This window comes from Electrona antarctica (assembly GCF_951216825.1).
Source record: "Electrona antarctica genome assembly, chromosome: 4".
NCBI lineage: Eukaryota > Metazoa > Chordata > Actinopteri > Myctophiformes > Myctophidae > Electrona > Electrona antarctica.
Genome location: NC_136809.1, coordinates 7,905,813 through 7,932,656, shown reverse-complemented (window position 1 = coordinate 7,932,656; position 26,844 = coordinate 7,905,813). Strand labels below are relative to the sequence as shown.

The 26,844-nt window shown below is 46.4% G+C and overlaps 1 protein-coding gene across 5 annotated transcripts in view; it reads left to right on the top strand.

Annotated features, from left to right (window-relative positions):
• Positions 1-16,246: 16,246 nt before the first annotated feature.
• Positions 16,247-26,844, top strand: part of LOC306922202 (neuronal acetylcholine receptor subunit beta-2-like) — a 35,861-nt gene continuing 25,263 nt past the window's right edge. For 3 of the 5 annotated variants that reach the window (XM_079499602.1, XM_079499601.1, XM_079499600.1), the window contains exons 1-3: positions 19,085-19,754; positions 24,178-24,323; positions 26,771-26,815. In XM_079499602.1, the coding sequence (XP_079355728.1) occupies positions 19,706-19,754; positions 24,178-24,323; positions 26,771-26,815 (240 nt within the window). In that variant the 5' untranslated portion in view covers positions 19,085-19,705. Of the gene's footprint in view, positions 16,266-18,292; positions 18,356-19,084; positions 19,755-24,177; positions 24,324-26,770; positions 26,816-26,844 lie in introns of those variants that run through there. The other 2 variants (XM_079499604.1, XM_079499603.1) reach the window with 2 other exon arrangements.

The window sequence follows — 26,844 nt, the reverse complement described above, 5'->3', positions numbered from 1 at the left end:
GCCCAGGTGTTTGGCCACGTCTATCAGTGGTCCTGAGACCGGCTGTGTGGGTCCTGCAGTGTGAGCTGGACTCTCTCCATCGTGGTCTTGTAGTTCTTTATTTATTTATTTATATTGATTCTACAAACAATTTTATATAGGTATGGTTTTGCCCACTTAATTCATAATTCAATTAACGTTCCAATTGTGGAGGTCTGGCTCAAAATAAAAACCAAAAAGAACTGAACCAGTTCCCAGCAGCCGGTGGAAATGAGGCTACTGTGAGACACATACTTCCCACAGATTACAACCACACGGAGATGTACAACCACACACAGATTACAACCACACACGGAGATTCACAACCACACACAGATTACAACCACACACGGAGATTTTGAAAACATGACCAAAAACTCCCATATCTGCTGGGCGAAGTACAACAATGTGCAAACACAGCAGCAAGATTTGTGAGTTGCTGTGATAGGAGAAGGATATAAAACGGAACACAACCACCCTAAAGACTAATCATTGTGTATATTCCTGCACTATACCTGCATCCAGTGATCTTGGTACGATATAGAAATTGATCTATTGAAGATTCTGACGTTCAAATGTACATATTTTTTGTTTTGATTGTATTGATGTATTGTTGTATTGTGCTTTCTGCTTTGGCAATGTAAATGCCAATAAAGCCCTTTGAATTGAATTGAATTGAATTGAATTGAATTGTGTGTCTGAATGGGTCCAAGTTTGTCAGTCCAAGATATTGATTCAGTCCAACTTTGGCCTCAATCTCCAGTCTAACCCCCCCTGGTTGAAGTGACACCATAACCAGATCTCCAGTCTAACCCCCCCTGGTTGAAGGGACAGCATAACCAGATCTCCAGTCTAACCCCCCCTGGTTGAAGCATAACCAGATCTCCAGTCTAACCCCCCCTGGTTGAAGTGACCATGTCTCCAGTCTAACCCCCCCTGGTTGAAGTGTCTAACCCCCCCTGGTTGAAGCATAACCAGATCTCCAGTCTAACCCCCCCTGGTTGAAGTGACCATGTCTCCAGTCTAACCCCCCCTGGTTGAAGTGTCTAACCCCCCCTGGTTGAAGTGTCTAACCCCCCCTGGTTGAAGTGTCTAACCCCCCCTGGTTGACAGCATAACCAGGTCTCCAGTCTAACCCCCCCTGGTTGAAGTGTCTAACCCCCCCTGGTTGAAGTGTCTAACCCCCCCTGGTTGAAGTGTCTAACCCCCCCTGGTTGAAGCATAACCAGGTCTCCAGTCTAACCCCCCCTGGTTGAAGTGTCTAACCCCCCCTGGTTGAAGTGTCTAACCCCCCCTGGTTGAAGTGTCTAACCCCCCCTGGTTGACAGCATAACCAGGTCTCCAGTCTAACCCCCCCTGGTTGAAGTGTCTAACCCCCCCTGGTTGAAGTGTCTAACCCCCCCTGGTTGAAGTGTCTAACCCCCCCTGGTTGAAGCATAACCAGGTGATTTGAATCTATAGAGCGGTCGCTTTGAGTCTTGTTGTGCCATGTGCACATTGGCCTCATCATAAAGAAATGATAAAAAATGGCTGACGGGGAAGTCCTCGTTCATTCCCTTTGGGGACATTGTATTTAAAGTGTAAATCCAAAAGGATTCAAGTTGTAGCAACAATCTATTCAGATGCCCTCCTCGCCTGCATGGGGCATTTTACATGTTCAATACCTTGATATCTAAGAGTGGCCACAGTGTGTTTAGCGTACAGAAAGTGCATTGCACCTGCATCTCCACCTGCATCTCCACTAGCTAAAGAGTGCTGGGTGCGCCCCGAAAAAAGCTGATCTACAAGCTCTCAACGCGTCGCAGCGCGACGCGTTGTGAGCGTGTAGATCTGCTATTTTCGCTATTTTGGGCCAAAAAGTGCCCTCTTATGGGATTTCAGCCCCTGCCTCTCTAACACTCTCTGCACGTGCCTGCTCATCTGTGTGTATTAATAAAGAATAAAGCTTTATTCAGTTGTGGCTGCTCTCTATATGCGAGCAGAGCTTTCATTCATTTTGGAATGTCCTTTTTATCGACTGTACCGGCTCCACTCGCTGACCTTGCTGACTGTCAGCAGTGCTTTATGACTGACTGGTTATTGATAGTGTCATAGGGTTTGTACGATAGCTGGCCAATGTGGGCAGTCTAGGCAGGGATGCTACAGTGCTGAGAGCTGTTCAGAGATCACCTGAGCAGTGTGTGAGCTCTAGCTAGATATTCAAAGGAAGGTCGGTGTGTGGTTGGTCATTATGTATAGGCAGAAGTGGTGGGTGTAAGAAGTTCCTTTTTCTTAGAGAGACATTTCACCGCTGGAAGTCACTCAATGTTAATAGAATTTGTAGTATAGATCAGGGGTTCTCAACGTTTTTGGCCGGGGACCCCCGGAAATGCTTTGACAATGTCTCGGGACCCCCGCCCTGCCCCCTCCCGATCTCCAATATAAATTGACTGCTACAATAACCTTAATAATAGAGACAATACACCATAAATATATACTGAAACCAGATATAATCATTAGGGAAGGTGTATGCATGTACTATGTGTACTATATGTAAACTCTTCATTTCCATTTTCCAGCCATTCAGTTGCAACCCCCCCCCCCCCCCCCCCCTTTTTTTTCTTCAAATAATTTGGAGACCCCCCAAAATAATTTGGCAACCCCCCCGAGAGGTCGCGACCCGCGGGTTGAGAACCTCTGGGATAACAGCAGCACAATTTGAAAATTGCACCCTATGGCCAGAAACATAATGAAATCTGTGTGTTTGACTAGGGTTTGACTGGATTGCAATAATTCACACAATAACGTGTAATCCAGGAGGAACCATATTTTCATGACAGATTTTGGTCATGAACATGGCGTCATGACTAAAATATCTAAAAACACATTATACACACACACACATAAACCCCAGGAAAGTGTTTCTTATGTCCTAAATACAATTAAAATATAAGATCTGGTTGCAAAAGGATGAAGTGGCATTGTAGATGTGCAATGTTAAAATATTAAAATAACATCCAACATTTGATTTTGCCGCATGGCAGACAAGGATAGTACTAAAGAGTTGAGTCTTAAAAAGACAAAAGAGAAGCTGTTTTTCTGTTTTTCTTTGGATTTCTTTTATTGTCTCTGTTTTTGTTATGTATTTTTGTTTTCCTGCATTCACATTTATGTTTGATTTCTGTTACATTTCATTTATTTATATTTGATTTGATTTGATTTCTGTTCATTCATTATTTGGTGGATAAAAAATTGAAATAAAAACAAAGTTAAAAAAAAAAAAAAGACAAAAGAGTGGCCGCACACACTGATAGCCAAAGTGCCGATTATTTATTTGGATGCAGAGTAGAATAGAAACCAACGTTTCGGCAGTACAACTGCCTTCTTCAGGGTATATGGAAAAACATTTCAAATCACATATATATAGAGTCAGGGCTAAAAGGATAGTACGGTAATGCTGTTGACCACAAGTTTGAGTCCTTTTGACTGTTTGGAAAAAAGCACAAGGCCAATGGTTATTGTTCAGTCTCCTATTATTGTTGGACCGTTGAACACGGCCCTAACTGGCCCTGACTGGCCCTAACTGGCCCTGACTGCTTCAGTGGAGAAAGATGCTCAATATGCAACAACATGATGACTGTGCTTGCCTTGTACAGGCCAGTGGTTCCCAGACCCTTCCGCTCAACACCCAAAAGACCCAAACCAACCCAAACAAAAACATACCTGTTAAATTATTGAGAGACCCATCTGGTGTGGCGTGTGGCTTTGTCTCATTTAGGACTGAGATCAGATTCTACAAAATGTCTTCTAAATCTGGAGGGGAAAAAAAACCTATGTTTCTATGTCAGTGATTCTCAAACTATTTCATGTCAAGGACCCCACAAATTATATGTAATTGGCCGCCGACCCCCATCTGAAAATATGTTGTTCCAGGGACCTCCCAGAAGCAAATATTCAACTTAAAAATGTTCAATCTGAAAGAATATATGCCGGTATTCAAAGATTTGCGCCACATTTTAAAGATAGCAGATCTACAAGCTCGTAGCGCGGCACTCGGTGCCGTGCTACGACCTTGTAGATCTGCAAAGAACAGCAGATCTACAAGTAGAATGGCTGTTTTCACTTATTCATGAACTTTACTGTTCATAAATAGTTTTTCATAAATGTTTTTTTTTTCTTGAAAAAAATTACGTGTTTTCTTATTTTTGAAAATCCTTTTTAAATAACAATAAAACAATTATTGGAAATTGATATTTATTTATTTGCGGACCTTCAAAAAATTGGCTCTGCGGCCCAAAAGTGGGGCCCGATGCAGTGCGTGCGGGTCTGCTCTCTGCGTGCAGGCGTGATGACCTGAGGGCAAGGTAGAGTGTTTTATGCACGCTCAGCAAACCTTTTCGGCATGCATGCTTGTTCAGCACACCTCCCCTACATTAATAAAGATTATGCACCACATCATGCATGTGCAATGTACCTTATTAGAGTTACTGTATAAAAATGTAGCTTCGTCCTCCACCTGTGCGGTGTTGATCTATTTCATTTTGCCATGCTCATATACTGTCGCCATACATCTCTCTCTGAAACTCTTTACTGCCTATATGGCCTGAATCTGTATACATGAGGGGGGGGGGGGGGGGGGGGGTGCAAGTGCTGTGAATCACCGTGCTGTGGAATATTGTATGCCAGTTGCTTGAGTGAAGTGACAACAAGCACGCAGGCACACAGGCACGCATGCATACAGGGAGGCACGCACGCACGCACGCACGCACGCTTCCATTATGGCAGATTGTAATCTTCGGTGGGCTGTGTATGGCGTTTAATGAGTTGGTTAGACGCCTTGGACTATGAGTGATTCATGATGTACCTGCTTAACCCATCCCTAATAACCACAGTAAATCACCTGATTTATCATCCATGTTTTCTAGGGGAATCATTCATTTGCTATTGGAATTCTTTTAGAGGACATATACAATATGTTTATATTCGTAGATGTTTTTGCAGGGGTTCCCACAGCCACAGGTTATATTAAATACACCACAGCCAACGCACAGTACAATCATTTTTATACGTTTTGAAATTTGATTGTTATGGGCTCATTTCGACCATTTCCAAATAAAATGTACACTTCGGATTTAGCTCTGCATGCACAAGAGCTCATAACCTAATTAACCATGAACAATTTAACAACATCAAAAATATGTTTCACTGACTTTAACACACTACGTGCTTGGAAGGACTGTTAAAATTGTATCATCATTTGTATGAATGTCACTCATAAAGGTTTAGGAGACATATATCTGTGATACAATACATGATCCATTTACGAGCAACAAAATCAAAGAAGCTAAGTCTACAAAATGAGTTGTCTGAGATCCAGATTGATGCTAATTATTATAACATATTTTGCCAAGAAGGACTTGTATTTGAAGATGTATTTTTTTGTTTTGGAAAAAATGACTCTCGTATCCGCCCACTTTTAAGATGTTTCAAGATCAGATATCTCAACTTCTTCCACTGGAGAATTGACCTTTGAAAAGTATAACCGGGGTATTCCAAGACTGCTATTTTTGAGTGGTGTAAACCACTCCTACAACTGGCTTTGTTAGTCTGTCTGTCTGTCTGTCTGTGCTCAAAAAATGAGCACGGTTGCTATGGTCACCCAGTTCACACGGGTGTGATTTCATTACGTCAGACATTACGTCAGACCACAGCTGATCAGTCTATATAAGACCTTACACCACTCAGTTCACACAGGTGTGATTTTTAACATACAGTTACTAGTATTGTTCATTTGTCACTGCTACTGTTTTTTTTTTGCATTAGCTATTAAAGTTTGTCAGTGGGTAAGGGGTGCAGGGCCCCTCTCCCTGGGAGAATGACTGTGTGCTGTGGGCCATGCATGTGTCTTCAGGGCCCCTCTCCCTGGGAGAATGACTGTGTGCTGTGGGCCATGCATGTGTCTTCTCCCTGGGAGAATGACTGTGTGCTGTGGGCCATGCATGTGTCTTCTCCCTGGGAGAATGACTGTGTGCTGTGGGCCATGCATGTGTCTTCTACACCTGTTTGTTAGTGGGTAAGGGGTGCAGGGCCCCTCTCCCTGGGAGAATGACTGTGTGCTGTGGGCCATGCATGTGTCTTCTACACCTGTTTGTCAGTGGGTAAGGGGTGCAGGGCCCCTCTCCCTGGGAGAATGACTGTGTGCTGTGGGCCATGCATGTGGGTCAGTGGGTAAGGGGTGCAGGGCCCCTCTCCCTGGGAGAATGACTGTGTGCTGTGGGCCATGCATGTGTCTTCTACACCTGTTTCTGTGTGGGTAAGGGGTGCAGGGCCCCTCTCCCTGGGAGAATGACTGTGTGCTGTGGGCCATGCATGCGTCTTCTACACCTGTTTCTGTGTGGGTAAGGGGTGCATGCAGGGCCCCTCTCCCTGGGAGAATGACTGTGTGCTGTGGGCCATGCATGTGTCTTCTACACCTGTTTCTGTGTGGGTAAGGGGTGCAGGGCCCCTCTCCCTGGGAGAATGACTGTGTGCTGTGGGCCATGCATGTGTCTTCTACACCTGTAAGGGGTGCAGGGCCCCTCTCCCTGGGAGAATGACTGTGTGCTGTGGGCCATGCATGTGTCCTCTCCCTGGGAGAATGACTGTGTGCTGTGGGCCATGCATGAGTCTTCTACACCTGTTTCTCAGTGGGTAAGGTGTGTAGGGCCCCTCTCCCTGGGAGAATGACTGTGTGCTGTGGGCCATGCATGTGTATTCTCCCTGGGAGAATGACTGTGTGCTGTGGGCCATGCATGTGTCAGTGGGTAAGGGGTGCAGGGCCCCTCTCCCTGGGAGAATGACTGTGTGCTGTGGGCCATGCATGTGTCTTCTACACCTGAATGACTGTGTGCTGTGGGCCATGCATGTGTCTTCTACACCTGAATGACTGTGTGCTGTGGGCCATGCATGTGTCTTCTACACCTGAATGACTGTGTGCTGTGGGCCATGCATGTGTCTTCTACACCTGAATGACTGTGTGCTGTGGGCCATGCATGTGTCTTCTACACCTGAATGACTGTGTGCTGTGGGCCATGCATGTGTCTTCTACACCTGAATGACTGTGCGCTGTGGGCCATGCATGTGTCTTCTCCCTGGGAGAATGACTGTGTGCTGTGGGCCATGCATGTGTCTTCCCTGGGAGTATGACTGTGTGCTGTGGGCCATGCATGTGTCCTCTCCCTGGGAGAATGACTGTGTGCTGTGGGGGTGTGGGCCATGCATGTGTCTTCTACACCTGAATGACTGTGTGCTGTGGGCCATGCATGTGGGCCATGCATGTGGGCCATGCATGTGTCTTCTACACCTGTTTCTCAAATACAAAGTTGGAAAGAAAGTAAATCATATATTTGGCCCATATATGGGCATATCGGTCGGATTGGCACTCCTGGACGCGAATAACCGAGCCATTCCGACCGACCTCAACCCAGCCATGGATGGGACTTCCTCTGGACAGTTTTTTTCCCCCAGAACTCTTCTCTACTCAACAGCGTCGTTGTGGAGTGTGGAGAAGATGCTCGTGTTTCTTCATACTGTCTGACCGAGTGAAGCTCTCGTCGCACTGGTCGCAGTGGAAGGGTTTTTCTCCGGTGTGGACATGCAGGTGGGCCTTCAGACCGTCCAAGCGGCTGAAGGTCTTCTCACACTGCTTACAGAGGAACGGTCTTTCCCCGGTGTGGGAACGTTGGTGTGTCCTCAGGTGGCTTGACTGACTGAACGTCTTGTCGCACTGGTTACAGTGAAAGGGTTTTTCTCCGGTGTGGAGTCGCCGGTGGATCTTCAGGTGACTCGACAAACTGAAGCTCTTGTCGCACTTTTCACAGTGGAAGGGTTTCTCTCCGCTGTGGAGATTCTGGTGGGCCGTCATGTTACCTAGCAGACTGAATCTCTTGCCACAGTGTTTGCATTGGAAAGGCTTTTCTCCGGTGTGGAGGTGCTGGTGCCGTTTCAGATTGTCCAAGCGGTGGAAGGTCTTTTCACACTGCGTACAGACGAATGCTTTTTCTCCGGTGTGGATACGCTGGTGTTTCCTTAGACTATCTGACCGATCAAAGGTCTTTTCACACTGCTCACAGAGGAACGGTCTTTCCCTGATGTCGACACGTTGGTGTGTTTTCTTTCCTGTCATGATGCAAGTCTGCTGATGCTCTACTTCTACTTTCCCTCCTGGTTGAGTTAAATGTGTGGTAGACTGCTCATCGCCATGCAGTTGTGGTTCGTCTGCGTCTCCTTCTCGTCTCTGGCTGGTTACAGGGCTGGTGTTGCGCTGACAGGCTGCTGAGGGGATCTGCCCGTTGCTCAACATTTGCTGGTAGACTTTATTGTGGCATTTCTTCATGTGTTTATGCAGGAGGTACTGATGCTTGAAGATGAAGGCGTACGGACACTCCGAACAGGATAAGACATCGGGAGTCCGGGAAGATTGGGATCTCACTCCATCCATGGGTGGCGGTTGATTGTCTAAGATAGACATGAACAATTGTAGGTCTGTGCAAGCTATGAAGCCTCAGCAACGGTATGTGTCTTGATACTGCACTTTGCACACTGTGTGTTCTGCTTTTTAAGTGGACCCCACACTTGCATCATCAGCATGACATCAGTCATACCCAAATATGGAGTTCCATGATGTCAGCTTCCCCAAATAATAAATATGGAAGTCAGACTGGCCCCCAAGAACTCTGACCGGGTAACCATGGCAACAATGTCAAGTCAACATGTCAACAAGCATGGATTGTGTGAGGCCTTTTTAACAACAAAACCTACCTACCTACCTACCTACCTACCTACCTACCTACCCAAAACCAAGGCCTACTCGGGGACCACGCACATCAGGAACGATGCAAGTTGGGCACGCATGCCCCACCTGGTACAATACCCGTTGTCAGAATACCCGTTGTACCTGTTCCGTTGTGTGTTCCTGTGGAGATTTCTGTATCTGTATGTGTCCCTTGTATGCCCATATATGGAGTTCCGTGTGAGTCATGCCCAAATATGGACATCTATGACGGCATAGTGATGACATCATGGTGCATCATATATGATTTATCAAGATTCCCTGCCAGACTGAATTTCCACTCAGAGAATAGTCTCCATATATGGGTTATTGCGACTGTAGGTAACCTGCAAAACCCGTCTGTCAGTAAGTCAGGTCGGTCGGTCACGCCTCCATATATGGTTGTCAGAACAGTGACATCGCGCCTTGTGACATCATGCCTCGTGACATCATGCCCATATATGGGCATTCCCAGACAATGCCCAAATACAATCCCTGTTATGCCCATATATGGAGATCCCTGATGTCATCAATATTAAGCCTATATATGGGAATGTCAATATATGGCTACATTGTGACAGTCTCATAACCAGTGTGGTTATCATGTGCGAGTCACACTTGCAAATGAACCAAGTTGGTACAACACATGGATCTCCATATGTGGAGGCTGACCATCATCACCTGGATCTCCATATATGAAGATCACGTCACTGACCTCATCAAACCCTGGATAGCCATACATGGTCTGACATACTAGATCTGCATATATGGAGCCGGCCAGCAACTCTACATCTGACCTCAATGACACCAGATTAATAGTTAAAACTCCTGCTTCTCAACTGTGCCGTATTAAGAAGCTCTGTTGTTTCAGTCGCTTCTCGCCCTCAGGGCGTCTTACTGGTGTTTGTGAGTTGTTGTGACAGAGATTTTCTGTCCACTTTGCGTACTCTAGGCTATGGGTATATGTTCTTTGTGACGTCCACCTTCCACTGTCCGTACACCACTAATCCATCATCCACTCACCCTTTTAGACAATTTTAAGTTAATATAGTACTAGACCAGGGGGTTTCAACTGATTGTGAACCAGGGACCACCACCCTGACTTAGAATCAACCTGGGGACCACCACCCGGACTTAGAATCAACCCGGGGACCACCACCATGACTTAGAATCAACCTGGGGACCACCACCCTGACTTAGAATCAACCTGGGGACCACCACCCTGACTTAGAATCAACATGGGGACCACCACCCTGACTTAGAATCAACCTGGGGACCACCACCCTGACTTAGAATCAACCTGGGGACCACCACCCTGACTTAGAATCAACCTGGGGACCACCACCCTGACTTAGAATCAACCTGGGGACCACCACCCTGACTTAGAATCAACCTGGGGACCACCACCCTGACTTAGAATCAACCTGGGGACCACCACCTTGACTTAGAATCAACCTTGGGACCACCACCCTGACTTAGAATCAACCTGGGGACCACCACCCTACATGACTTAGAATCAACCTGGGGACCACCACCCTACATGACTTAGAATGAACCTGGGGACCACCACCCTGACTTAGAATCAACCCGGGGACCACCACCCTGACTTAGAATCAACATGGGGACCACCACCCTGACTTAGAATCAACCTGGGGACCACCACCCTGACTTAGAATCAACCTGGGGACCACCACCCTGACTTAGAATCAACCTGGGGACCACCACCCTGACTTAGAATCAACCTGGGGACCACCACCCTGACTTAGAATCAACCTGGGGACCACCACCCTGACTTAGAATCAACCTTGGGACCACCACCCTGACTTAGAATCAACCTGGGGACCACCACCCTACATGACTTAGAATCAACCTGGGGACCACCACCCTGACTTAGAATCAACCTGGGGACCACCACCCTGACATAGAATCAACCTGGGGACCACCACCCTGACTTAGAATCAACCTGGGGACCACCACCCTGACATAGAATCAACCTGGGGACCACCACCCTGACTTAGAATCAACCTGGGGACCACCACCCTGACTTAGAATCAACCTGGGGACCACCACCCTGACTTAGAATCAACCTGGGGACCTCCACCCTGACTTAGAATCAACCTGGGGACCACCACCCTGACTTAGAATCAACCTGGGGACCACCACCCTGACTTAGAATCAACCTGGGGACATCCACCCTGACTTAGAATCAACCTGGGGACCACCACCCTGACTTAGAAGCAACCTGGGGACCACCACCCTGACTTAGAATCAACCTGGGGACCACCACCCTGACTTAGAATCAACCTGGGGACCACCACCCTGACTTAGAATCAACCTGGGGACCACCACCCTGACTTAGAATCAACCCGGGGACCACCACCCTGACTTAGAATCAACCCGGGGACCTCCACCCTGACTTAGAATCAACCCGGGGACCTCCACCCTGACTTAGAATCAACCCGGGGACCACCACCCTGACTTAGAATCAACCCGGGGACCACCACCATGACTTAGAATCAACCCGGGGACCACCACCCTGACTTAGAATCAACCCGGGGACCACCACCATGACTTAGAATCAACCCGGGGACCTCCACCCTGACTTAGAATCAACCTGGGGACCACCACCCTGACTTAGAATCAACCCGGGGACCACCACCCTGACTTAGAATCAACCCGGGGACCACCACCCGGACTTAGAATCAACCCGGGGACCACCACCCTGACTTAGAATCAACCCGGGGACCACCACCCTGACTTAGAATCAACCCGGGGACCACCACCCTGACTTAGAATCAACCCGGAGACCTCCACCCTGACTTAGAATCAACCTGGGGACCACCACCCTGACTTAGAATCAACCTGGGGACCACCACCCGGACTTAGAATCAACCCGGGGACCACCACCATGACTTAGAATCAACCTGGGGACCACCACCCTGACTTAGAATCAACCTGGGGACCACCACCCTGACTTAGAATCAACATGGGGACCACCACCCTGACTTAGAATCAACCTGGGGACCACCACCCTGACTTAGAATCAACCTGGGGACCACCACCCTGACTTAGAATCAACCTGGGGACCACCACCCTGACTTAGAATCAACCTGGGGACCACCACCCTGACTTAGAATCAACCTGGGGACCACCACCTTGACTTAGAATCAACCTTGGGACCACCACCCTGACTTAGAATCAACCTGGGGACCACCACCCTACATGACTTAGAATCAACCTGGGGACCACCACCCTACATGACTTAGAATGAACCTGGGGACCACCACCCTGACTTAGAATCAACCCGGGGACCACCACCCTGACTTAGAATCAACATGGGGACCACCACCCTGACTTAGAATCAACCTGGGGACCACCACCCTGACTTAGAATCAACCTGGGGACCACCACCCTGACTTAGAATCAACCTGGGGACCACCACCCTGACTTAGAATCAACCTGGGGACCACCACCCTGACTTAGAATCAACCTGGGGACCACCACCCTGACTTAGAATCAACCTTGGGACCACCACCCTGACTTAGAATCAACCTGGGGACCACCACCCTACATGACTTAGAATCAACCTGGGGACCACCACCCTGACTTAGAATCAACCTGGGGACCACCACCCTGACATAGAATCAACCTGGGGACCACCACCCTGACTTAGAATCAACCTGGGGACCACCACCCTGACATAGAATCAACCTGGGGACCACCACCCTGACTTAGAATCAACCTGGGGACCACCACCCTGACTTAGAATCAACCTGGGGACCACCACCCTGACTTAGAATCAACCTGGGGACCTCCACCCTGACTTAGAATCAACCTGGGGACCACCACCCTGACTTAGAATCAACCTGGGGACCACCACCCTGACTTAGAATCAACCTGGGCACCACCACCCTGACTTAGAATCAACCTGGGGACCACCACCCTGACTTAGAATCAACCTGGGGACCACCACCCTGACATAGAATCAACCTGGGGACCACCACCCTGACTTAGAATCAACCCGGGGACCACCACCCTGACTTAGAATCAACCCGGGGACCACCACCCTGACTTAGAATCAACCCGGGGACCACCACCCTGACTTAGAATCAACCCGGGGACCACCACCCTGACTTAGAATCAACCCGGGGACCACCACCCTGACTTAGAATCAACCCGGGGACCACCACCCTGACTTAGAATCAACCTGGGGACCACCACCCTGACTTAGAATCAACCTGGGGACCACCACCCTGACATAGAATCAACCTGGGGACCACCACCCTGACTTAGAATCAACCTGGGGACCACCACCCTGACTTAGAATCAACCTGGGGACCACCACCCTGACTTAGAATCAACCTGGGGACCTCCACCCTGACTTAGAATCAACCTGGGGACCACCACCCTGACTTAGAATCAACCTGGGGACCACCACCCTGACTTAGAATCAACCTGGGGACCACCACCCTGCCATAGAATCAACCTGGGGACCACCACCCTGACTTAGAATCAACCTGGGGACCACCACCCTGACTTAGAATCAACCTGGGGACCACCACCCTGCCATATAATCAACCTGGGGACCACCACCCTGACTTAGAATCAACCTGGGGACCACCACCCTGACTTAGAATCAACCTGGGGACCACCACCCTGACTTAGAATCAACCTGGGGACCACCACCCTGACTTAGAATCAACCTGGGGACCACCACCCTGACTTAGAATCAACCTGGGGACCACCACCCTGACTTAGAATCAACCTGGGGACCTCCACCCTGACATAGAATCAACCTGGGGACCACCACCCTGACTTAGAATCAACCTGGGGACCACCACCCTGACTTAGAATCAACCTGGGGACCACCACCCTGACTTAGAATCAACCTGGGGACCACCACCCTGACTTAGAATCAACCTGGGGACCACCACCCTGACTTAGAATCAACCTGGGGACCACCACCCTGACTTAGAATCAACCTGGGGACCACCACCCTGACATAGAATCAACCTGGGGACCACCACCCTGACTTAGAATCAACCTGGGGACCACCACCCTGACATAGAATCAACCTGGGGACCACCACCCTGACTTAGAATCAACCTGGGGACCACCACCCTGACATAGAATCAACCTGGGGACCACCACCCTGACATAGAATCAACCTGGGGACCACCACCCTGACTTAGAATCAACCTGGGGACCACCACCCTGCCATAGAATCAACCTGGGGACCACCACCCTGACATAGAATCAACCTGGGGACCACCACCCTGACTTAGAATCAACCTGGGGACCACCACCCTGACATAGAATCAACCTGGGGACCACCACCCTGACATAGAATCAACCTGGGGACCACCACCCTGACATAGAATCAACCTGGGGACCACCACCCTGACTTAGAATCAACCTGGGGACCACCACCCTGACATAGAATCAACCTGGGGACCACCACCCTGACATAGAATCAACCTGGGGACCACCACCCTGACATAGAATCAACCTGGGGACCACCACCCTGACATAGAATCAACCTGGGGACCACTGTTTCGTTGGGTGGGGATAAAGATTAATGCTTTTGTAACACTTGCTATGCATCGCCATGTGTATACTGCACATCCCACTGTTTCTCAACCCACTGACTACTAATAATGTCCTAATAATAATGACCCAACCAGACAATCCGCTGCACTTCCCCCTCTTGAGATTCTTACTCTGACAAACAGTTACAAGTACATGATACATCCATAATCCGCATTACGTCACAGCAATCCAATCACAGTATACTTTTAAATCAAAAGTCCAGCTGACCTCACACATCCTCAAGCAGAGACGGATTCAATTTCTGGATGAATTGAAAGAATGGACCCCATATCCTCCCAAATCTATCGGAAGAACCATTTAAGGAGAGTCTAATCTTCTCCAGTTTTACACAGTACAAGGTGTCTCTAATCCAGTGAGTGTGAGAAGGGGAAGTGGGCGATTTCCAGTTGATCAAGATTAGTCTCCTAGCTAACAGAGTGACAGTACTGAGGAGAAAACACCAAACAGAGCCCCCAAAGGTGGGGGCTCCACTCTTTGCCCGACTATCACTGATAAGGAATTAAAGATATCTGCCCAGGCGGTGGCGTAACCGTCTGGGCACCCGACTGGTAATCCAGTCGCAGTGTGCCGCGGGTTCGACTCCCGAGCCCGACACGGCCTTTACTGAATGTCTTCCCCCATCTCTCTCCCGTTTCCTGTCAGCCTACTGTCTGTCCCTTCAAAAACAAATAAAAGGCGTAAGCCGCAAAAAAAATATCTTAAAAAAAAAAAAAAAGAAGGAATTAAAGATATCTGTCCAATATTTGTGTAGAGAAGGGCAGAGCCAGAACGTATGGATGAGGTCTGCAGGAGCTTGCCGACATCTATCACACTCAGGAGACACATCATTATAAATTCTAGACAACCTGGCCTTGGTGTAGTAGACACGGTGTAGTAATTTACATTGAATAAGAGCATGCCTCGCACAAACTTACTCCCTTTTTCTGATGAATTTCTTGACCTCCAACTTGTCGGTAAATGACTACATGGACGGTCATCATAGGTCACCGGGTCATTCCGAATAAATTAAAGATTACAAAAAAGGTATGAGAATTTGCTTGCCTAACTCGTTCTACCTTTTACCAATACTCTTGTTATAGGCCACACACACACTCCCCTGACATAATAAGACATTTTATTGGCATGTACCTAGATATAATTAATCACAGCAAACTCTTTTTTTTTAGCAAACCATTTACTGTGGATCAATGGGAAGCCGTATTGATCCACTTATTACATCCGTGACAAACACGTGCATGTTTGGTACATCGACAGGGAATGATAATGATAATGACAATGAATTTATTTATATAGCACATTTCTAGACAAAGTCACAAGGTGCTTTACATCGTCGAACAAAAGATCATACAAAACATACATAATAATACAAAAATTACAATTAAGAAAAGGCTTTAACATAAAGGTGGGTTTTCAGGAGAGAATTTAAACGTGGATACTGATTTTGCTCATCTTAGGTCAGTAGGTATATAATAGGGCATTCCAGAATGAAAGGGTCACAAAGGCCAAAATGTGTGGCACACGTACACCCGTAGCGTGGTGGTGGTCTTTGTCATGTGCAAGAGCATTCTTTGCAGGCCCAGGATTGTCCCCAAACGACTTTGTCATGATCTGTATAATGTTTGTTGTATACTGCTATTTTGTAGTGGTGTCCTACTGTTTGCTGTTGGCCTACTGTTACCTGATTTCACTTGTCTAACCTTGTGATTAGTTTTCTCCACCTGTGTCCTGTTAAGTCTCCCAGCCAATCCCTGTGTTGATTTGTCAGTTGTATATTCACCTGTGTCCAGTTAGTCCATGTCTATTTATATGCCCTTGGTGTTTTCAGTTATCTGTTGGTTAGTTGTCACTTGTGAGTATTTCGTTCTTGACTACTTGTTGCCTTGTATTCAGATCCCCTAGTTTTCCCAGTGTTTTCCCTTTGTCCTCCTTGTTCTCCTCGTGTTCTGACTGCCTACCAGTATTTTGACCTTTCTTTGCCTGTACCTGGACTTTGATTGCTGCCTGTACTCCTCTTGGTTGGTGAAATACATACTTTAATTTGAACTGGGCTGCCTCTGCCTCTCATCTTGCGCTTGGGTCTTACACCGTCTTGACTCGAACCGTGACGCATTGCTTTTGTAATCCATCGTGTGAACCATGTGTGTTTACTCGCATTACAATTTAAAGGGCTTTATATTGGCATGAGAAAACATACGTTTACATTTCCCAAGCAAATAGTGGAACATTACATTACACACTGAGCGCAGTGAGCGGAAAACCTCTTGTTAACAAAGAACTTCCACAAAAATAGGTCTACACAATAAGATCCATCCTGTTAACTCAAACCCATTTGGTAACTGTGGGAGTGTACACACGTTTGCACACCCTCTCGGGGTGAAATGAACACTCAGGGTTTTGACCGTGTTCCTCCCGTCAGCCGAGGCGAATCGCAGCTTTTAACAGAGTTATGGGGCTGCATCGGCCTGTGTTTAATTCATGAGAGACGAGCAGGGATGTCTAAAAGAGGTGCAATCATCGGGTCACATACCTTTCTCTCTGTATTTACTTCTCCTCGCTGTCCTTTTGGTGCGAAGTGTATACGGTTGAGTGGCCTGTGACATAACTCTGCTCTTTACTGTGACAGGCTACACAGAGCACGTGCACACGCGCACGCGCACTCACTCACTCACTCACTCACTCACTCACTCACTCTCACACTCTCTCTCTCTCCTGCTTTTTAAAAATACTTCTGGGACTGTGTGTGTGTGTGTGTGTGTGTGTGTGTGTGTGTGTGTGTGTGTGTGTGTGTGTGTGTGTGTGTGTGTGTGTGTGTGAAAAGTGGAAAATCAATGACATCATCCATTCTCGTTCTGAAGAGAACAGGGAGCTAGCTGTAGTGTCCATGTTGCTGAACTATTCTGCACTCACTCACTGCTTTAACTGAGCAGCCAAAGTTTCCCTAATTCTTATTCTTGTGCTTCTGTTAGGTCTTTCACCCCATGTGGCATGTGCAGTGTCACGCACTGTATTATAGCCTATAGGTTTTCTTCAGGCTTTCTCAGGATTCGGAGGCAAGTGGATCACAATGATTCCAGTTACACTCTTTAATGTAAATTATATCTGGGGAAAAAAACACTGAGTCGTTTTTATGTTATCTTAACTACCAGTTGCGATTACTTTGTTCTAAATGTCTTTATTGCTATACTTTAATCAGTAAGTAAATTTTTAAAAAAAAATGCTATTTCCGTGCTCGGACGGACCCAGCCAGGGACACACATTGCTGGGCAATGGAGTGGTTGCACCACTCAAAAATAACAATAACATACATGTGGGAGTGGGATTAATTTTATATATTGCAATAAACCATTTAATTCTTGGCCCTTAATTTGTAGGCTATTTCATTTGGGCGTGAACAGTGGGCTGCTATAATCAAGACATTTGGCAGAGTGCCTTTACAACATCTGAGGCTTCAGGCTAAAAGCCTGGGTACAGAGGCAGTGAGAGAGGCATCAGGGCTATACTCAGGGCCGGTCCTGAGCAATCTGGCGCCCCAAGCAAGTTTTTTTTTTTTTTTTTACTCTGTCCCAAAAATTGAGGAGACTCTGTGGAGGGACAGTGGGGACACTGTGGAGGCACTGGGGGTCCATTGGGGAGGCACTGGGGAGGCTCTGTGGAGGCTCTGTGGAGGCACTGGCACTGGGGAGACACTGGGGAGGTACTGGGGAGGCACTGGGGAGGCACTGGGGGGGCACTGGGCAGACAGAGTTGGGACAGAGTTAAAAAAAAAAAAGTTTAAAAAAAAAAACAAAAAAAAAACGTTTTTTTCTTCTTTTTTTTTTGGCGCCCCAACCCCATGGCGCTCGAAGCCGCCGCTTCGTCGGCCTGTAGGAAGAACCGGGCCTGGCTATACTGAACACTGGCAGCCAACCTCACTCAGTCCTACCGTACCTGTCAACAGTGGTGGGGAAAGTACTCCATTTTGTTTTAAGTAAAAGTATATCAATACTGCAATGTAGAACTATACCCCGTTACAAGTAAAAGTCCGGAATTCCAAATGTACTTAAAAGTAAAACAGTATTGGCATCAAAATGTAGGCCGATACTTAAAGTACTAAAAGTAACAGTATACTCATTATGCAGAATGTGCCAATTTCAAGTTTTTAAAAATATCCACATGTAATATCCACTGCAGTGGTTAATGTATGTTATGTAATAATAATAATCAAAATATACAAAGTAACTAAAGCTGTCAAATAAGTGTAGTGGAGTAAAAGTACAATATTTTGCCTTTAAAATGTAGTAGGCTAGTATTATAGGAGGCTAGAAATAAAATAACTGAAAATTGGAAATACTCCAGTAAAGTAAAAGTAGGCCTACCTCAAAATGTTTGACTTATACAGTACTTGAGTAAATGTAATGAGTTACTTTCCACCACTCCTGCCTGTCTGTCACGTGGGGTCGAGTCGTCTCCAGCCCATGGTCCATGCAGCCAGGCTGAGGCTCGGGTCGAGACGGGGAGCACAGAGCACCACTAGCCTATAACTCCAGGGCTGACGGTCGGACTTCTAGTGGGACATTTGGTTTCTGACCTCTGACACCCATAATTGCAACACGCCTGGAATCAATTTGCATCGCAGAGTATAACCTACGCCTTGTCGTCTTGGCTGGCGCGCCATGGATTGTGTGAAAACTTAACGCTCATTCGCCGCAGCCGTGCACACTGTGCCAAAATCACCGTTATAAGTTAACGGTGCGCCTAAAAGGACAGATCACTCCTCCGTGCATCTTTCGTGGACCGTGTGGGTTTTGTCTAGCCTACTTGTTCATAGCCTACACAGAAGCAACACTGTCCTGGGTGTGGACTATATTGGATTCGGATCGAATGTGCCTCTGTAATGTCAACGCGGCTGGTTTATGGCTGAAGAGGCAAGTCTGGAGGCGCTGATCAGCGGCGGCAGGGGCAGCTAATAAACCATACGATAGGACAAGATCTTTTCTATAATGTGTGAAAAGGCACACGTACCTGGTTGTCCTGCTAAACACGGGCTATGCGTTACATCTTTGTGCTGCTGTAGAAAACCGAGGCGGACGACGAGCGGACCGTTGCAGTTGTTGTTGCTGCTTCTGCTGCACGTGTTTGGAAAAGACCCCCAGCACCAAGCGATGGAAATCTAAAGAGAGTTATAACTACTACTACAACCGAAGAGAAGAACAATTCAATGGAGCGGTGACCGTGATGTCAACGTTTCTACTACTTTCTCGGAGGTGATTTTATAAAGATAAGCGAACCAAGTTTCCTCCGGAGTCTGCAATGATGGCTGCGAACAGCATCCTCCTAATTCTCATCCTGTCTCTTGCGAGTAAGTTGAATAACAGTATATAATATATAGCCATCACAAAATGTCTGTTAGATAATAAAGTTCGTAGATGCTTATGTGTTTTCAAAGAGCCTATTAGCCTATGATATGAAATGTTTTGTGTAATAATACATGCTAGGAGCGGTATGTGTCAAACTAGATTTTGATGCGCCTCAACTTAAGGGGCGCGCTTCACCACACGCACACACGCACACACACACACGCGCACACACACACACGCACACACGCACACACACACACACACACACACACACACACACACACACACACACACACACACACACACACACACACACACACACACACACACACACACACACACACACACACACGTGACACACCCCAATGCTTTTAAATGGCTGTAAACCAGCGGTATTCAAACTTTTTCATGTCAAGGACCCCCACATCGACATTTTTAGGCTCTAGTGATTCCGAAACATATTAATTTCAAGGACCCCTGTCCCCCATGCAGTTCCACATGCATTAGGCTATAGGGACCCCCATTTAATGGCATTTCGACCTCTGGGACCCCAATTTATGTCAGTGTCACTGACTCCATTTGTGTACACTCTCAGAGTTACAGACCCATAAGGGTCCATTTGGTTCAAAACTATAATAACTATCTCTAATTTAGCTATAGGGAAATAAGCAGGACAGGCTATAATACTAATGCTCTGTCCATGGTGCTGAAATACATCTGCCGCATAACACCCTCTCTTTTATGTTTAGTGCCTCCGGAATTTCATTATATATGCAGAAATATATTGCACGCACACACACACACACACACACACACACACACACACACACACACACACACACACACACACACACACACACACACGGTTGAGTTGTTCTGTATAATCTTATTATTTTAAATGAGACAAAGCCATGCACGTGCCTTGCCTGCACAGCAGATTGCCTCTCAATAATTGACATGCATGTATATGTCATGTATATGTCATCATGTACAAGCGTGTCTATACTCTATACCATAACATATATGTCATGTACATGTGTGTGTCTATACCATAACATATATGTAATGTACATGTGTGTGTCTATACCATAACATATATGTCATGTACATGTGTCTATATCTATACCATAACACTGCTCATGCACACTCTACCTCAAAACTTTTAGGATGAATACTTTTTTTGTTTCAATTGTCTTTTATTGCTAAGCACAAGATAAAGATACAGTTGATTCAAACATGTATGAAGTGCTTCCCCCCCCCCCCCCCCCCCCCCTGTTTTTTCTTCTTCCAAAAACAAACAGAGACATAGACAAACAAACACGTACAATTAAATTAATGCAAACATAGACAAACTGTATACTATACATATTGGGTGAATTCTGTGTCTCCATTTGTGTCACAAAGGGAAGGTCATGATGCGTGCGTGCGTGCGTGCGTGCGTGCGTGCGTGCGCGCGTGCGCGCGTGCGTGTCTCTCTCTCTCTCTCTGCAAGTCTTCACTCATCTTTGTCATGATTACACAATTTACAAACAGCCTCGAAGACAAAGCAGAACTAATGACATGTGTTTGTTGGAAACATGCGGGTCCATTTGATGGAAACATGCGGGTCCATTTGATGGAAACATGCGGGTCCATTTGATGGAAACATGCGGGTCCATTTGATGGAAACATGCGGGTCCATTTGATGGAGACCACTTGTGACAGGCAGCATATAAGCATCACTCTGCAGAATCCATCAGGGCACAGATCCATGTCTAAATTATTCACATGTTGACATGCACCTATATGGCGCCTCATGCACCCAGCAGCTCTCACTCTCGCCCAAGTCCATGTTTGTGCAAATATGGTGGTGCGTGTGTGTCATGCGCTTTTGCGAGTTTGTTTGCACCAATGATGATTTTGTCGAGTAAAACTATGACGAAAAATGTTAGTTTCACGGATGAAAACTGAAAGCTATGATGACTACAACTATAATATATTGACAATTTTGTCAACAAATAAAATGTAGACTAAAATGTTAGGAAGGGACAAGTGGACAAGTCATTCAGTATAAGTAAAAGACACAAGTCATTGTCACACTCAGTTGCATTCTGAAAATAGCCGATCTGCAAGCTCACAACAAGTCGTGAGCTTGCAGATCGGCTATTTTGAGCAAGTGTAAAATCAGCCATCGACGGCATCAAGGCGGCCAAAATACATTTCAGTCGACTAAATCAACTGTAGATTTAATCGACTAAAGTCTTATGATATTTAGTCGACTAAAACTACACTAACACTAAAACATTCCAGGTGAATAAAACTAAATGAAAACTATTCAAAACTTAAAAGACTGACTAAAACTAAAACCACAATTTGCTATCAAAATCAACACTGTGTGTGTGTGTGTGTGTGTGTGTGTGTGTGTGTGTGTGTGTGTGTGTGTGTGTGTGTGTGTGTGACACAGTGTGCAGTATGGGAGCTGTTTCTTTGCAACATTCATGTCCTTGACATTTAACAGCATAATAATACTCTCACTTTAGGCTAACAACATGCACTCTGAAATGTGACAGGGCACATATAGGACCAAAACGATGCCAATGCTATTATTATTACACAATGCTGTGTTTCCTCGTTGTCTGTCTGTCTGTCTGTCTGTCTGTCTGTCTGTCTGTCTGTCTGTCTGTCTGCCTGTCTGTCTGTCTGGACGCGCTCTCACAGTCACAGTCATCATGTCACATGCAATAAATACATGTCACGCTACTCCGAGGCCACATGTAATGACACGGAGGAGTGGTTGGAAGGTACTTAACTCTTGCATTAACCTTCACTTAAACATACATCTCTCTGTCGCACATACACGCAGCTTACACATCACGCACGCACGCACGCACGCACGCACGCACGCACACGCACACGCACGCACGCACGCACGCACACGCACACGCACACACACAGCTGCTCATATACAATGAGGAACAGTCAGTGGGTGGGTGATGTAAAGTGGTGGAGCGTTAAGGTTAACTTTGCATCACTGGTCCTCTCAGCTGGCTCTGACCATGTGAAAATAACAGCGACCATGACAGCTGAGAGCAGAGCACGCATCACAGGGCCAAACTATTTGAAATGATTCAGCAGCATGCCGGCACGAGAAGCTGCATCGCTTCACGAGTCCCTCATCATGGAGACCCATGAGTGGGCCTTTGTTTGTTCCTTTGTCTTAAAAGGTTGCGTGCAGTCACAAGAGAGGCCATGCAAACACGCAATGTAGACTTTACACTGTAGACTGTACAATAATATGCCTCTGTGTTTGCATTTCCCATCTTGCATCGTCATGTTCTCTACGCTGTAAAGCATATGATGCACATTACAGTACACACGTCTGACTCTCTCTCTCTCTCACAATTTCAATTCAATTCAAATGTGCTTTATTGGCGTGAGAAAACACAATACGTTTACATTTCCAAAGCATAAGTGGAACAGAACAATCATGATAAAACAATGCGTGTACGAATATTGCATATAAATAGCTGTGAGCCTGTGTTACAGTACATTAGCACTTTGAGTAATACCATCTTGTGAAACTATAAACAGTATTGCGCATTTTCTGTCAGAGACAGTTACACGTCCATATAATAGGAGAGGTTGGAGCGTTATACAGTCTATATAAGTGTGCAGAAGAACAAGTTGCTGTTGTAATCCTTCTTTGGTTGGAGACATTATAAACATTTGACTTCTGTGTCCACTCTCTGTCTCTGTCTCTGTCTCTCTCTCTCTCTCTCTCTCTCTCTCTATCTCTCTCTCTCCTTATATGCCTTCTCTTGCTCTCTGTCTTTCTCTCTTGTACACAAATTGCGGCATCATAAATCCGTTGTTGGTCAGCATAAATGTCCTTGCCACTTTCTGGCCCGTTGACAGTCAGCCTATTCGTTGTGGCCTGCTCATGGTCACATTAGGATTTGTCTTCTCTTTGTCTCCCCCCTCCCTCCCCCCCTCCAGTGTGTTGGCATTTCCGAACCCTGGCGTTAGTCTGGAGGGAACGCATGTCGTGCACGTCGACCCACTTCGGCTCGTGCTTCCCTTCCAACAGATGAAGCGAGGCGAGCCGCCAGCTGATATGGCATTTACTTACTTTTCTCTCCCCGTTTAGTTTTTCTCGTTTTGCTGCATTTATTTGACATGAAGAATGATTTGAAAACAAAACAGCAAATGGGACATTGGCACGCAACCAGGAAGGTTGTTGCGTGTGTCGGCGGGGGTCCTCAAGTGTACGCACTTGAGGACACACACACGCACACTCACACACGCACACGCACTCTCATGCACACGCATAAAGGCAAGCATAACATCTATTAAACTGTAAACTGTGTGTGTGTGTGTGTGTGTGTGTGTGTGTGTGTGTGTGTGTGTGTGTGCGCGTGCGTGTGCGTGTGCGTGTGTTTGGTCCAGGCGGCGGGGCAGAGAATGCGGAGGAGAGGCTGGTGAATTATCTTCTGAGCCCAGAGCGTTACAACAAGCTGATACGGCCTGCCGTTAACAAGAGCCAGCAGGTCACCATCTCCATCCAGGTGTCCCTGTCCCAGCTCATCAGCGTGGTGAGTAACACCATCATCTTCTGGACCAGTGGCTTTCAACCCTTTTCCACATCAAGGCCCATTAGTTGTTACTCCTTTTGATACAGAGACAGAGTCACGGCGGCAAGACTAACTGTTCATTTATCCAAAATGAGCTAATAGCACAGACAGACTCTTCACATACTGTACTAGAGCATGTCTGTAATAAATGTCAGAGCTGAAATCGACTAAATATGCCTAAATATGAAATAAATGCTTAAACATGTGTAATGTTAGACACCACCACAGAAGTGAACCTTTCAAGCCTGTTTTCTCAACTCACTGTTTTCTGCAAGACATTACTCTATAAGCCATATATATAAAAACGGGTGGGTCAAACTGAACAACCAAAACTGTATGTTAATTTGAAGCTTGTTGTGCGTGTTATTCATATAGCACATTTCCAACAGCCAAAGGCCGACCAAAGTGCAACATTAGGAGTGATAACAGGCAAACGATCAACACAACAATACCTCTATATTCTCTAAATGTGTAGAATTAACTTAAGTTATGCAAATAATTGAACTCTTGGAGAGTGTAAAATGAAACCAAATGGACCCGCACGGGTCCATTTGGTTTCGTTTTACGGTCTCGAGAGTTACAGATCTAATAAGGGTCCATTTGGTTACCGACTGTCCCATCATTTAGCTGGGGACCACCTGGACCCCCCTCAAGGACCACTGGTGGTCCCCGGACCACTGGTTGAGAACCCCTGCATAGCTGATCTGCTTCTTTCGCCAGTTTGTGTCCCGGGCAAACTTCTAATTCATCTTTTGGGTTCACAGGCTAAAGCAGTTTTGGAACCTCTGTTCTAGAATAGATTAAAGATGGAGTGTCGTGATTATTTTCCACCCTGAAACACGATCATCAGGTATTATTATTATATAAGAAGGAAGAATGTTTTTTAAAAAAGTGTACAGTATTTGTTAAAATGTCTGTTTGCCTGGTAGGTGGTGATGGGTGGTGATCCGCCTGAACTGAAGCCACACCCACAGCTGTGGTTGTATGATAAAGGGGGAGGGGTTAGGGGAGGGGATGATATTGTGATTTTCTTTTCATTGGCACGTTTGACTGTCAAGGTTTCAGCCTCCAGGAAGAAACCCCAAATACAAAGGGAAGACACCATTGCACATAACAACCACACCAAGGGGTCTAATGGATGTACTGTCACCTCATAAACACATGAAGAACTGGAACAAATACAAAAATCACTGCACTCCATCTTGAAGATGCTCTGGGCTTGGACTCCAACAGATTGGAATAATATTGCTGTATAATCATTATACCACCACAGTTATTTCTGATCCCACGTTACGATTGGCTGAGAGGCGTTCTAAATGACTTCCAATATATCACAGTACAACACGTCGCTGAGGGCATCAACCTCCTTGTTTACCTTACCTGTAACCTAGCAACGGTAACTGCAATAGTCCTTTCTTCTGCTTGCTAATTATAAATGTAACTGTGGTATAATCGCATAATACTCTGGTGTGGTGATGTACTTTATTGCACTCAGCCTTTGGTCCCGTGCTAATATCTCATGGTATAGCACTCCATCTCATGCATTATTTTGTAACTGGAAAAAACAAACAAACAAGAAATTATAATAAGAAATGATATCTACCCATATCTACCGGCATAACATTCAGAATATCAGCTGTTTGATAACACAACTGTAATATGTTGAGCCTAGAGATACACATTTGTTAAATTAACATGATCAGTCATATGAGTCTGTCTGCAATTATATAGCGCTTTCTAAGCGCTCCCTAAGCACTTTCACTCGCACGCACGCACGCACGCACGCACGCACGCACGCGTTTTATCAAGATTATTTGTCAGCATTCTTTGAAAATAGGTGAAAATAAATAAATAAAACTGTTCAGTTGGGGAACACTTTGAAGGACCCACAGGGGTCCTTCAAAGTGTTCCCCAACTGCACAGTTTTTAAACTTTGAGAACCAGTACAGTGAAGGCATTGAGTGTATTTCTCAAGGACACTTCTGCCTGAGGATGAGTGGTTCAAGCGAATAACCTCACGACACCACCCCCCCCACCCGCCTGAGGCATTGCTGCCCCCCTATGGACATTCTGAGGCAAATTAATGAAGTCCTAAATGCTAATCCAGGAGGATGCTGGGGTGGAGGGAGGTGGTGGTGGTGGTGCAGGGCTGACAAGCTGGCAGGTGGTGATAGCAGGCGAAACAATGTCAATCATGGAAGAGTGAACACCAGCCCGTTTAAAAAGGACGGTTTAGTTCGGCTTCGGTTGTGGCCTTATCTGAATGGAGGGAATATGGACATGTGACTGTAAAGACCTCTGTGCCTGCCTGAACTAAAACGATGTTTCATATATTAATACACGTGATATGTGGCTGTGGTGTACTGTACTTCATGTGTTTTTGACTGGTTCCTTTTGCTGACTTGCAGAACGAGAGAGAACAGATCATGACTACCAACTTATGGCTGTCTCAGGTATGTCGTCGCTTCTCTGTGTTGATACA